Consider the following 15,154-nt stretch of genomic DNA (forward strand, 5'->3'; position numbering starts at 1 on the left):
AACAAAAAAAACACTCACACTGTCACGCCCTGGTCGAAGTATTTTGTGTTTTTCTTTATGTATTTGGTCAGGCCAGGGTGTGACATGGGTTTTTGTATGTGGTGTGTAGCTTAGTGGGATTGTAGCTTAGTGGGATTGTAGCTTAGTAGGGTGTTCTAGGAGAGTCTATGGCTGTCTGAAGTGGTTCTCAATCAGAGGCAGGTGTTTATCGTTGTCTCTGATTGGGAACCATATTTAGGCAGCCATATTCTTTGGTTGTATTGTGGGTGATTGTCCTGAGTGTCTTGATGTCCTTAGTCTGTGTTAGGTTGCACCAGTTAAGGCTGTTTCGGTTTTCACTACGTTTATTGTTTTTGTAGAGTTTGTGTTTTGGATTCGTGTTACGTTGTGTGATTAAACATGGATCGCAATATACACGCTGCAGTTTGGTCCGACTCTCCTTCACCACATGAAAACCGTGACACACACACTCATGATGTGGAAATATGTTGTGAATGCATCCATTTTTTTCCTAATGGGTTGTGATTAAGGTGACAATGAGATACATCAACGTAAACAAATCTTATTTTATTGATGAACAAAATAAATAAATAGAACTTTAAAATAAATTAAATGGGTCAGTAAAGTAATACAAGTATGGGTCAAAATAATTGGTTTTTGAAAGCAGACAGGCTTCAAGAGCAAATTGCTTGTCAAAGTCAACAAGGTGTTAGTAGAACGTTCTAGCATTGCTAAAATAGTAGTATTGATGCTGTGATTAAACAACTTTGAGACACCACAATTGTGATTCAAACTGTCGATTGTAATTGCTAGCACATTTAGATTTGGTGTTCCTAGAATTTACATATGTTATCTTGTATAAAGCATGGAAGGAGAAGTTTGCATTGGCTACACAAAATCAATACACTATAATAATGCATACATAATGCAAGACAGCATTTTTGAATAGCACTCTGCTGTTTTATAGAGTATTGATTTGTGTATTTTGTATGCTGACCTTACAAAATGTATTTCCCTATACATTTACAATAAAGTTATCGTGTCATACTATTTGAATGGGAGTGTTACAGTTAAATGTGATGTACAGTTAACATTACAGGTGATAAACATAGCTATAAGGACGGGTACATAGTTATATTGAACAACCCTTATTCCTATCTTTGATCTTGCCTTCGCACTGTGCCTGAAAAATGTAATAAAGCACCTTTTAAAAACAAAGTTATTGACATTCAGTTAGCTGACATTCTGAGACTCTTCTTTCTCTTTATCTTTCAGACCTGAGTTCAAATACTATTTGACATCTTTCAAATACTTTGAGTTTGCTTTAGTCTGCATGGTGCCAGGTGGGCAGGGTTTGCACAACTGAACTTTTCTATTGGTTCCATTGCAACAGGCAAAAGTGTGTGGACAACCGCTCGTCGAACATCTCATTCCAAACTCATGGGCATTAATATGGAGTTAGTCCCCCCTTTGCTGCTATAACAGTCTCCACTCTTCTGGGATGGTTTTCCAATAGATGTTGGAACATTGCTGCGGGGGCTTCCATTCAGCCACAAGAGCATTAGTTAGCTCAGGCACTAATGTTGGGTGATTATGCCTTGCTCCAATTCATCCCAAAGGTGTTCAATAGGGTTGAGGTCAGGGCTCTGTGGAGGCCAGTCAATTTCTTACACACTGATCTTGTCAACTATTTGTGTATGGACCTCGCTTTGTGAATGGGGGCATTGTCATACTGAAACAGGAAAGGGCCTTCCCCAAACTGTTGTAATCAAGTTGGAAGCACATAATCGTCTAGAATGTAATTGCATGCTGTAGCGGTAAGATTTCTGGAACTAAGGAGCCTGAACCATGAAAAACAGCCCCAGCCCATTATTCCTCCTCCACCAAACTTTACAGTTGGCAATATGTATTTGGACAGGTAGTGTTCGCCTGCCATCCGCCAAACCCAAATTAGTCTTTCGGACTGCCAGACAGAAGCATGATTCATCACTCCAGAGAACGCGTTTCCTCTGCTCCAGAGTCCAATGGCGGTGAGTTTTACACCACCACAGCCGACGCTTGGCATTGCGCATGGTGATCTTAGGCTTGTTTATGGCTGCTCGGCCATGGAAACCCATTTCATGAAGCTCCAGACGAACAGTTTTTGCCGATGTTGCTTCCAGAGGCAGTTTGGAACTCGGCAGTGAGTGTTGCAACTGAGGACGGATTACTTTTACGCACTACGCGCTTCAGCACTCGGCGGTCCTGTTCTGTGAACTTGTGTGGCCTACCACTTCGCAGCTGAGCCATTGTTGCTCCTAGACGTTTCCACTTCACAATAACAGCACTTACAGTTAACCGGGATAGACTCTAGCTGGGCAGAAATTTGATGAACTGACTTGTTGGAAAGGTGGCATCCTATGACGGTGCCACGTTGAAAGTCTATGTGCGCTTCAGTAAGGCCAATCTACTGCCGATGTTTGTCTATAGAGATCGCATGGCAGTGTGCTTGATTTTATACACCTGACAGCAATGGGTGTGGCTGAAATAGCTGAATCCACTAATTTGAAGGGGTTTCCACATACTTTTGCATATACACACTCTTAAAGGGAGTGCTACTAATCTCCGTTTGTTACCTATATAAAAGACACCTGTCCACAGAAGCAAGCAATCAATCAATCAGATTCCAAACTCTCCACTATGGCCAAGACCAAAGAGCTCTCCAAGGATGTCAGGGACAAGATTGTAGACCTACACAAGGCTGGAATGGGCTACAAGACCATCGCCAAGCAGCTTGGTGAGAAGGTGACAACAGTTGGTGCGATTATTCGCTTATGGAAGAAACACAAAAGAACTGTAAATCTCCCTCGGCCTGGGGCTCCATACAAGATCTCACCTTGTGGAGTTGCAATGATTATGGGAACGGTGAGGAATCAGCCCAGAACTACACGGGATGATCTTGTCAATGATCTCAAGGCAGCTGGGACCATAGTCGCCACGAAAACAATTGGTAACACACTACGTCGTGAAGGACTGAAATCCTGCAGCGCCTGCAAGGTACCCCTGCTCAAGAAAGCAGATATACATGTCTGAAGTTTGCCCTTCTGAAGTTTGCCAATGAGCATCTGAATGATTCAGAGGACAACTGGGTGAAAGTGTTGTGGTCAGATGAGACCAAAATGGAGCTCTTTGACATCAACTCAACTTGCCGTGTTTGGAGGAGCAGGAATGCTGCCTATGACCCCAAGAACACCATCCCCACCGTCAAACATGGAGGTGGAAACAATATGCTTTGGGAGTGTTTTTCTGCCAAGGGGACAGGACAACTTCACCGCATCAAAGGGATGATGGATGGGGCCATGTACTGTACAAATCTTGGGTGAGAACCTCCTTCCCTCAGCCAGGGCGTTGAAAATGGGTCGTGGATGGGTATGACAATGACCCAAAACACACGGCCAAGGCAACAAAGGAGTGGCTCAAGAAGAAGCCCATTAAGGTCCTGGAGTGGCCTAGCCAGTCTCCAGACCTTAATCCCATAGAAAATCTGTGGAGGGAGCTGAAGGTTTGAGTTGCCAAACATCAGCCTCGAAACCTTAATGACTTGGAGAAGATCTGCAAAGAGGAGTGGGACAAAATCCCTCCTGAGATGTGTGCAAACCTGGTGGCCAACTACAAGAAACGTCTGACCTCTGTGATTGCCAACAAGGGTTTTGCCACCAAGTACTAAGTCATGTTTTGCAGAGGGGTCAAATACTTATTTCCCTCATTAAAATGCAAATCCATTTATAACATTTTTGACATGCATTTTTCTGGATTTTGTTGTTGTTATTCTGTCTCTCACTGTTCAAATAAACCTACCATTAAAACTATAGATGGATAATTTCTTTGTCAGTGGGCAAACTCCCTCACTGTATAGTGTAAGTCAAGCACAGAAATTATTGAAATGATTTCAAATAGTATTTGAACCTGGTCTGGTAGCTTTATGAACATCTGTACTTACAATCTGTTCCTTTGGTGGGCTGCTTCCATAAAGATCATGGCTGCATCTCAAATGACGTCCAATTCCCTATATAGTCAACTACATTACACACTATAAAAGGAATAGGGTACCATGTGGGATGCAGCCACGGTGATTTCAGTGTCCATCCTACTTCTATAGTATTCAAAAGGCCCATCCATATTACTTTGACTATGACCATGTACTATTATTAGTGACAATATTAGATGACATTACAGGCCCTACTTGTAAAAAAAAAATTATACAACTTCAGCATGCCCTACTATGGGCTGACACTCAACATACAGGTCAACTGTAACAAATGTGGTAATTATATATATATTTCCGGGTCAGGTCTTGTATGATTAGACAAAAACTTCTGGCCCAAGTTATACAGATGTGAGATCTTAATTTGAGGCAGTTTGCTACAGCAGGAAAGTAATCTTTCTGTAACAGGAAATGTGAATTATCATGTTCTCAGCAACAAAAGAGAGTGATCAAATTAAGATCCTATCTGCTGGTTTGTATGGTTGAAATGCAAACATTAGTGATTGTTGAACAGTCGTGAAGACCTGCACTTGCACAAAAATGTTTACTATTGTGTTTTTAAAAAAACTCTCTGTTGTATCACAAACGTTGTGCCAAATGTGTTGTACAGCAGTTGCACAACCTGAGTGTGTTTGGGGCCATACAGCCCTTCATATATCACCTCCTCTTTATTTTATGTTGATTTAAAGATGGTTGATTGACATGTGATGCCACCAATGGGGCGGCGTTCAGTGGTGGCTGCTGAGGACTCAATTGAGGCCTGTTTGCTCCACCTCCTCTGGCTGAGTAGCTTTCTGTTTTTCTGCACCTTCACTCGTACATCAAACACCTCCTGAATAGCATTCTTAAAACAGTGAAAGTTGTAGTCAATTAGTCCTGTGGGATAAAGACAAGATAGGATGAGATCAGTAGTCAGACAGGACGAGCAGAGTTACCATAGCAATTAGAATGTTAAAATGACAAATTCATCTCGCTCTCACAATATCAATTATGAGCGGAAATATCCTACATTGTGAATCAGATAATAATTGCAATTGCAAGAAACACAAAATGATGTACTTAAATCTCTTCTGTCTCATTAGCTTGTTAGCTTAAAGTTAGGTAATACATGTTTAATGTATCTGTCAAATTATCAAAGCCTAGCCATCTCTAATTATTTAGATAGTCAAATATGCAAGTTTGAAGCAATGCTCTTTACATGAGATGATTTTATTTTATATCACTGAATTTGAAGACAAGCTAAATATACAATTGTTGAGTGGTATTTGTCTAAAGAGTTGAAAGTGTCAAAACGCTAATAAAGACTGAAATATTATTTTACAATTCAAGGGAATAGAATACAGATGCTATGGGCTCATACATGCCTTGAAGACAACTTTTACCCCCATTCTTCCAAAGTTTTGGAGGGTAAAAGTACTTGAAACCGCAGGTGAAAACAATGCATGATGCGACCATGAATAATATCACCTGTATGATATGACCTGTTGTAAAAACCACTAAAGTTAACGAATACATTCTACATAATAATGAGGTAATTAATGTAACCTTATCATTGTTGGCCTATTGTTATATTGGGGAAAAGAGGGTATTTTGTGACTCGTTGACAAACAGTTTACCAGATGTAAGAAGCTTCCATGCTTTTGTTCTGCTGACAAATATGATAGGGGGAAAGACTTATCAATGCCGATGGAAATGTTCAAATGTAACACATAAAAAAAAAGTCAGACCATACTGTTGAATAAAAATACACACAATAAAAAACAGGAAATACACAACCCTGCACTGACTTTGCTGTGTCTAATAAATACAACTTGAAAATGACTGTTCCCGTAGTTTGGGTGCCATGCCTTCCCATGTACTGTACAAAGAGAACACTCTTATGAATGCCTATTATAACAAGTGGTGTGTCACCTGTCGTCCAATCTCTTAGCTGCCGCAGACAGCCAAGGGTCAATCTTACAAGCCGGGAGGAATTGACAAGTTCACAAGTTAAAAGGAAGATGAGAGCCTTTGATCATCGGTACTAAGGTAACCACACTCTTCTCTTTAAGAGATAGGAGAGAGAGAGAGAGAGAGAGAGAGAGAGAGAGAGAGAGAGAGAGAAGTGTCTATGGATTAATGGGCTTTCCATTGCAATTTATATAAATGACTTATTATGTGTTCATCTGTTAATTGAGCGTAAGAAGGGATACTGTATTTAGTCTCTGGACAATACAGCTTTTTGCTTTACATTGTCATCATATTAATTGTGTTATGCCATCTGTCAATTAACACATATCACTGTGCTCATCACAGATCACACAACACGCTAGCAGCGGTTGGATTATAAATATTTCAATCCTGGTTAGTCGTTAGCCTTTGGAAGCATGCTGTTTAGAGTAGCAGGTGGTCTAGTATCAGCAGGTATTCAGTACTGCACTTGTGGATTCATGTCATGTCTGGTCGTCGTGATATCTGAATATGCGCATGTAGCTTTGCTAACTCGGACCTTGGCATAAATCATGCATTGATGTAAGTCCGATTTTTGAATAAATCATGCATTGGTGTTAACAGGAGATACGTGTGACATTTCCTGGAAAATATTTTGTAGTGCCAACGACACATCTAAAAACTAGGTATGTAACGTAAAACTTTGTTAGAATTTATCCCTATAAAGTCACAGCACATTCTCCTATAAGGCTAGGGGTTCTTCTTGGACCAGTTTGGGCCCTGGTCAAAAGCAGTGCACTTTAAGGGGAATTAGGGTTCCATTTGGGATAGAGACTGACTCTCGCTCACCTTTCTTCTCAAAGCTCTCCTCCCTAACTCTCTCACCTTTTCTCCCGAGACTCTCTATTCCCTAACTCTCACCTTTCTTCTCAAAGCTCTCTTCCCTAACTCTCTCACCTTTCCTCCCTAACTCTCTCACCTTTCCTCTCAAAGCTCTCCTCTCGGAGGAAGCAGACCAGAGCCAGGAACTTGGTGACCTCCTTCAGGTACATGACGGTGGTGTTGTTCAGGTGGATGATGGCCATGGACTCTTTATCATAGGGCTGACCTGCCTCTTCCTCCGTCAGCCTGGGCGAGAGAGGGATACGAACAAGGGTATGAGAGAGGGAAGAGAGCGAGGGATGAGAGAGGGAAGAGAACCAGGGATGAGAGAGGGATGAGAACCAAGGAAGAGTGAGTGATATAGGGTGTACCTGTTTCGGCCCACGTTAGCCTGGTAGAGAGGGATGAGAACGAGGGGGTGGGAGCGAGAAGAGAACAAAAGGTTGAGATAGCGAGATGTAGGCTAAAATTAATTCAAAGAAGAAAAGGAGGGTGATATGCACATCCTAAACTTAAGAATACCAGTACGGAGATTAAAATGAATACAGAGATAAAGGAAACCCTGCTGTTGTTGGTTTAATAATGTATTTTGTTTGTGCTTTTACATTGTCGGCCAAGGAACTGAAGGAGAAGCTCAATTCAATGAATATTCAATTAGACCCCTCATATTCAACTCTGGAACTGGAAGTCAGTTCCACTGCTTTTTTTCATTCTTTCCCTCTAAATCAGAGAGCAACTTAGACCTGGAACACCAGGTGGGTGCAATTAATCAACAGGTAGAACAGAAAACCAGCAGTCTCCGGACCTCGCAGGGTCAGAGTTGAATACCCTTTAAATTATTTGGGGATTCTGTTCGAAATAAAGCCTATTTCCCATTCCTTTTCCCAAGTTATCTTCTCTGTTCTCTTTAGGGACTGTTCATTCTCATAGACTCACTGTAGTATCATGTAAAATCATACAATAAGAGATACTCTTTAAAAGTGCTCTAACTTCTGAAACTGGGTTATTCTTGTTAGTTTGGAGAGATGATGATGGATTTGAGTGAGGGTGTCTTATCTCTCTCTTTGTTAACAAAACAACAAGCAATAAGGCCATGTACTCTAGCCCCCCCACACTGTTTTTAAATAAATATTTTTAGGAATGAAGGCAACATATGTATGGCTAAACTCGTTTAGCTCATTTAACAGATCTTATCCATGGCAAACTAACAATAAGTGCAACCACATATCAAAATCATTGCCAGTAAAACCTTCACAATAGCCACCATCTGCATAATCAGTGATAACAATCAAAAACAAGTAGAACAGTTAAGGCAACCATCTTGATTTATTCACTGAGAAAGTCAATGGCATACTGTGGCAGCAGCAGTTATAAGTCAGAGCTGATAGCCTATTAGGTAGAATAACGTAGGTACTCGCCGTCAAACAAAGAAAAGGAAAAACCAAGGAGGCCAAGAAACAAAAACATACGTCATTTAATCCATGGTTGAAAAAAATTTAAAGTGCTAAACAAAAAAAATCACTTTGCATTAGCACCTTTTGTTATCATTTCGAGCATACATTAAATGAAGTATATTTTTGCATCTTGCCTCCTTGGTTTTTCCTTTTATATGGTTTGAGTGCGACTACTTACATAACTCTACAGATATGTGTTCTCCCACACACCGGCAAACATCCATATTAAACCGAGCACAAACCCTCACACTGGCTTTCCCTGAGTTAAATACACGGACACAAATAATCTACTGTATATTCCCGCCATGCATTAAAATGTACATGTGTACCTGTGTCCCCTCTGCCAACACCATCTAGTACATATGATAAAAAGCTGTGCCGGATCAAATGGTATTTATCAAAATGAATAAAAGCTCAAATCTAATCCCATGCTTTCAGGAGCTTTGGGGGGGAATGCATTGACATAAGGTCTGCAAACCAAGAATAGTTTCTCACTGGGGAGGAAAACAACGCAAAAAACATGAACGTTTTCACATGGAGTCATAATTTGTGAAAATAAAAAACGGATAACCTCAATCAAGAAAGACCCTTTCAAAGAAGGGCCTACTTGCAATAACTGTGATATGTGTTTGTTTTCCCTTACTAGTTGAATACACCGACTGTAAGTCTCTCTGGATAAGAGCATCTGATAAATGACAAAAATGTCAAATGTAATTACTAGGAAAAGAAGCAGACATTCAATATGTTGGTCAGGGGAGTGCGTCATTAACTAAATGAGGTGGGAAAAAAACATTGCTGAAACCTCTAAATAATGTTAATAGCCCAGCCGTTTTGTCATGGTTCTGCATCCCAAATAACACCCCTTTCCCTACATAGTATATACACTATATAGGGAATAGGTGTCACACCCTGACCATAGTTTGCTTTGTATGTTTCTATGTTTTGGTTGGTCAGGGTGTGAGCTGGGTGGGCATTCTATGTTACATGTCTAGTTTGTCTAGTTCTATGTTTGGCCTGATATGGTTCTCAATCAGAGGCAGGTGTTCGTCATTGTCTCTGATTGGGAACCATATTTGGGTAGCCTGTTTGGTGTTGGGTTTTGTGGGTGATTGTCATTAGTGTCTTGATGTCCTTGTTCTGTGTGTATGTGCACCAGTATTAGGCTGTTTCGGTTTTCGTTACATTTATTGTTTTGTAGTGTTTGTATTTAGATTCATGTTGCTTCAGTTGAATAAACATGGATCGCAATCTACACGCCGCATTTTGGTCCGACTCTCTTTCCCATACAGAAAACCGTTACAGAATCACCCACCACAACAGGACCAAGCGGCGTGGTAACGGGCAACGTCAAAAGCAGCAGCAGGAGAAGCAACAGAGGCAGCAGCAACAGGAGCAGCAGCAGCAGTGGGAGAGGCTGCACTACTTGGAAGAATGGACATGGGAGGACGAATTGGATGGTAAAGGACGCTGGGCTCAGCCAGGAGAATATCGCCGCCCAAAGAAGAACTGGAGGCGGCGAAAGCGGAGAGGCGCTGGTATGAGGAGGCAGCGCGGCGTCGTGGATGGAAGCCTGAGAGTCAGCCCCAAAAATTTCTTTGGGGGGGCTCACAGGGAGTATGGCTACGTCAAGTAGGAGACCTGAGCCAACTTCCTGTGGTTACCAGGGGGCGAGAGAGACCGGGCAGGCACCGTGTTATGCTGTGAAGCGCACGGTGTCCCCAGTGCGGGTGCATAGCCCGGTGCGGTACATACCAGCTACGCGGAACGGCCGGGCTAGAGTGGGCATCGAGCCAAGTGCCATGAAGCCGGCTCTACGCATCTGGTCTTCAGTGCGTCTCCTTGGGCCAGCTTACATGGCACCAACCTTGCGCAAGGTGTCCCCGGTTCGCCTGCATAGCCCAGTGCGGGCTATTCCACCTCGCCGCACTGGCAGGGCGACCGGGACCATTCAACCGGGTAAGGTTGGGCAGGCTCGGTGCTCAAGAGGCTCCAGTGCGCCTGCACGGCCCGGTCTATCCGTCACCACCTCCACGCACCAGCCCTCCAGTGGCAGCCCCCCGTACCAGGCTGTCTCTCCGGTCCATCCTTACAGGGGCTCCCTCCTCTCCAGCGCTGCCGGAGTCTCCCGCCTCTCCGGCGCTACTTTGGTCCCATGTTTCATGAGCTGAAATAAAAGATCCCTGAAATGTTCCACACGCACAAAAAGCTTATTTCTCTCATATTATGTGCAACATTTGTTTACATCTCTGTTAGTGAGCATTTTATCGATGGCAATTTGAATGCAAACAAAATACGGTTATGAGATCCTGAGGCCCATTGTGAGGCCTATATTTTTTTATTGTATCTATGACCAACCGCATCATATCTGTATTCCCAGTCATGTGAAATCCATAGATTAGGGCCTAATGAATTGATTTCAATTGACTGATTTCCTCATATGAACTGTAACTCAGTAAAATCAATTAAATTGTTGCATGTTGCATTTATATTTTTGTTCAGTATACAATGTTGATCCATCCTCAGTCTCCTATCACAGCCATTAATCTCTGTAACTGTTTTAAAGTCACCATTGGCCTCATGTTGAAATCCCTGAGTGGTGTCCTTCCCTTCCGGGCAAGTGAGTTAGGAAGTACACATGTATCTTTGTAGTGATTGGATGTATTGATACACCATCCAACGTGATATTCAATGTTTGCTGTTTGTATTTTTACCCATCTACCAATAGGTCCCCTTCTTTGCCAGGCATTGGAAAACCTCCCTGGTCTTTGTGGTTGAATCAGTGTTTGAAATTCACTGCTCGACTAAGGGACCTTACAGACAATTGGATGTATGGAGTACAGATGTGAGGTTGTCATTCAAAAATCATGTTAAACACTATTATTGCACACATAGTCCATGCAACTTATTATGTGACTTGTTAATAAGCAACTGTTTACTCCTGAACATATTTAGGCTTGCCATAACAAAGGGGTTGAATACTTATTGACTCAAAACATTTCAGTTTTAAATTTGTAATTAATTTGTTTTTTGTTTTGTTTTGACATTATGGGGTATTGTGTGTAAACAAGTGACACAATTTATAACTGACGCTGTAACACAACAAAATGTGGAAAAAGTCAAGGGGTGTGAATACTTTCTGAAGTCACTGTACACACACGTTCCCCCTTGGAAAATATCTCAAAGTCTGTGCAGTCTCCCAGACTTATATACGGTGAGAGCTCATCTCATCTAGTGTTGTGCCCTGAAGCGTAAACACAGTCAACAGCCTTCCCCAGCTCAGCCCTCCTAAACCACAGCGTGGCATATCTCCATCCCATCCCAACCCACAGCTGCAGTGCCCTGGGTAAGGCCTCGGCCTATATCCCCAGCAGCAGCCTCCCTGCCAGGGCACAGCAGCCCAACGAAGGCACATCAGACCTGGTTCATATTGGGTCAACGGACCCAGAGGGAGCTAACGTTACCACATGGCTTACCACGGCTGGCTTGTTTACTACCGTCCTCTCATGGATACGAGGAAGGTTCTACCATCAGCCTGATGGCCAGAACAGGAGGCCAGGACATGGCAGGGCAGGACAGGAGGTAGGTGTGTGTGTGTGTGTGTGTGTGTGTGTGTGTGTGTGTGTGTGTGTGTGTGTGTGTGTGTGTGTGTGTGTGTGTGTGTGTGTGTGTGTGTGTGTGTGTGTGTGTGTGTGTGTGTGTGTGTTCAGGGCTCGGGTGAAGACTGAGGAGACATAAAACGGATGATCACCTGCTGTGTTTGTCAGGTTTTGATGCAATAGAGCTCCCTGACAGGCAGCCAGGTGGAAAGATAAGAGAGGTGTTTGCAAAGCAAAGCAGAACTCTTGAGTGCACCACACCGTGCTTAAAAGGCTCAACTTAAAAGGATACACTTGTGTGCCTTCCGTGTTTAGCACCACCTACATTACCATATGAACTCTCTATGTAAATAAACTCAGAGTGCAAATATGTGTTTGTTTTTTACTTGCAATGACTGTGATGTGGTTGTCTTAACTGCCTTCATTTAATCCACTAACCTTCAGTCACTCTGGATAAGAATGTCTGCTAAACGACTTTGAAGTGAAAGTAAATGTTTTTTGATTTTCCCCAATATCAATAAAGGCTAGATTTAGAGAATATAAATTTCAACTGTGAATGCATCAATTCGTGAGAGGAATAACGTAGATGAAGGTGTGCTTGTACTCATAATTTCTTCATTTGTGTGTGTGTGTGTGTGTGTGTGTGTGTGTGTGTGTGTGTGTGTGTGTGTGTGTGTGTGTGTGTGTGTGTGTGTGTGTGAGAAAGAGAATAACTATCTACTAAAACAGACTGGGAACTCAGATTAGGATCTAATTAGTGTCTCAGCTGGAGTGAAATTGAACAGAGGCACAGTGAGTATGAAGAACAGGATTCACACAGACTCAAAGCATTTGCTAAATGACAATTTTATTACCAGAACTGGGCTGGAACAAAACCCTGCACAGCCTGTGGGTCCCCAGGACTAGAACTGAAGGGCCCTGCCTGGTGTGAAGGTCTGATTGTGACTGTGAGACTCAAGACAATAACATCTTTGTTGGTCCATTATACTCAGGATACAACAGAAATGTGTTGGTTTTTGCCGGCACAGTACCTCCACGCAACTTTCAACTCACCCGTAGATGCAGGAGATGTCTATGACCACATCGATCATGTCGCAGCACAGCTCGTAGGTCTGCATGTCCACCGGACTGCTGTCTGTGGCGATGTAGATCTTACTGACCACGTCAAACAGAAATGCCTTCTCTATGCCCGAGTTCTGAAAGTACACGGAGAGAGATGACATGCTACACTTGGAAAACACATAATAGAGCAAATACACCAGAGCGATTAGAAGCAGCAGGTGGGCACGCTATCGTCTCCTGCTAGAATATCATCCATCAATTTCCTGACGATTCTACATGTTGAACTGCCACAGTTCGCCGCCACCCAGCAGGTGATCCGTAAAACACAGCAGCCACCCGCTGCTTTTTACTAGTTCATCATTCTGGTGTGTTTTCTCTCTGACATTTGACACTTGACTACCTCACACAGGGGAAAAAGAAAGCAAGGACGGGGCAAAAACTAAACTGGAGATGGTCTACTTTCTAAGAACTCAAAACAGCAGGGAGGGATATATTTTGGCAAGACCAAAAAGCCCTGTAGAGGAACTAACGAGTGAGGTTGAGAGCCATGGTGTATGCTCGCCAGGGGGGCAGAGGGGGGCAGGGAGGACCAAAGTTAAGTAAATCAAAGAAGAGAAAGTAGAGAGCACCGAGCACCAACCAGGGATATGAAAAGGATTGCGTCCTAAATAGCCCCCTATTACCATTATAGTGCACTACTTTTGACTAGGGCCCATTCAAAAGTAGTGCAGTTTATAAAGTATAGGGTGCCATTCAGGACGGAACCAAGAACTCCAGAGCACTAGGGGTCGGTGGTGGGAAAAGGACTCCAACAGAGTCTACACTTTGAAGATATAGCACTAACACAGTCATCTGGGTCTCCCTCTCCTCTGTGAATATTAGATCACTGGAAACAATTTACATAAGCAGAGGGAGAGAGGCAGAGAGAAAGAGCGAGAGATAGAGAGGCTTGTTTATTTCACTTTTGTTTATTATCTATTTCACGTGCTTTGGCAATGTAAACATATGTTTCCCATGCCAATAAAGCCTTTTGAATTGAATTGAATTGAGAGAGCGAGAGAATGAAAGAGCACTCACTTGAAAGCTTGGAAATAAGTCCCAAAGCCAAGGTTTTCAGACATTCTTCCCATTAACTAAAATATCCTAAAAAAGATATATGTCCCATGTGGCTTTTGAACCTTCTTTCCATATGTCGATAATGTATTTTAGATACAGTACTAATCTATGGGCAGCAAGAGATTACTGACGTTTGATGAGGTAAAGTGACTTCTGTATGATCTGTGTTGACACTGAATGACAGGTATTCTCTCTTCTCCCTCCTACTTTGACGACCAGTTAATGCAATTGATTGGCTAGTCCACTCATCTGGTTTTACAAGTCTACATCACTCTGGGACTAATCCTAACATACTTGTCTTTCTTGCACTCACTTGTTTTGTTTTTCTTCCGGGCACTGATTCCACTATTTTGAAGAAGTCTACTTGGACTGACGCTGATATGTGGTTATTTTTTACTAACTTAGTTGAATGCACTGACTGTATGTCTCTCTGGATAACAGTGTCTGCTAAATGAATTGAATTGGCATTGTAAATGTACATTTACGCACATAGAGTAACTTCAATCTTCAGACATACTGTGCAGTGCCAATCATAAGTATTCAGCCCCCCTTGGATTTATTCACTTTTTATTGTCTTACAAAGTGGGTTTAAAATGTAGTCAATTGTCTTTTTTTTGTCAACAATCTACACAATACCTAAAATGTATGAAAAATAAAACACGAATATACCTTGAGCATTCACCCCTGAGTCAATACATGTTAGATTCGCCTTTGGCAGTGATTACAGCCGTGAGTCTTCTTGGGTAAGTCCCTAAGAGCTTTGCACACCTAGATTGTGCAATATTTGAAGATTATTCTTTTCAAAAATCTTCAAGCTCTGTCAAAGTGTTGGGTTATCATGGCTAAACATAAAATGTTCAAGTCTTGCCATAGATTTTCAAGCAGATGTACTGTAAGTCAAAACTGTCACTCAGGAACATTCACAGTCTTCTTGGTAAGCAACTCCAGTGTAGATTTGACCTTGTGTTGTAGGTTATTGTCCTGCTGAAAGGGGAATTCCACTCCCAGAGTCTGAGGTAAAGCAGACTGAAGCAGGTTTCCCTCTAGGATTTTGCCTGTGCTTAGCTCCATCCCGCTTCTTTTTATCCTGA

At 42.3% G+C, this 15,154-nt stretch overlaps 1 protein-coding gene across 1 annotated transcript in view; it reads right to left on the reverse strand.

Annotated features, from left to right (window-relative positions):
* Positions 1–548: 548 nt before the first annotated feature.
* The window catches only part of LOC118362783 (ras-related GTP-binding protein D), a 49,375-nt gene continuing 34,769 nt past the window's right edge, over positions 549–15,154 (reverse strand). The window contains exons 6-8 of the mRNA XM_035743386.2: positions 12,939–13,081; positions 6,933–7,081; positions 549–4,900 (exon numbers count right to left, since the gene is read on the reverse strand). Of these exons, the coding sequence (XP_035599279.1) occupies positions 4,698–4,900; positions 6,933–7,081; positions 12,939–13,081 (495 nt within the window). The 3' untranslated portion in view covers positions 549–4,697. The remainder of the gene's footprint in view (positions 4,901–6,932; positions 7,082–12,938; positions 13,082–15,154) is intronic.

The sequence above is a fragment of the Oncorhynchus keta genome, chromosome 29 (assembly GCF_023373465.1).
Source record: "Oncorhynchus keta strain PuntledgeMale-10-30-2019 chromosome 29, Oket_V2, whole genome shotgun sequence".
NCBI classification, from domain to species: Eukaryota; Metazoa; Chordata; class Actinopteri; order Salmoniformes; family Salmonidae; genus Oncorhynchus; species Oncorhynchus keta.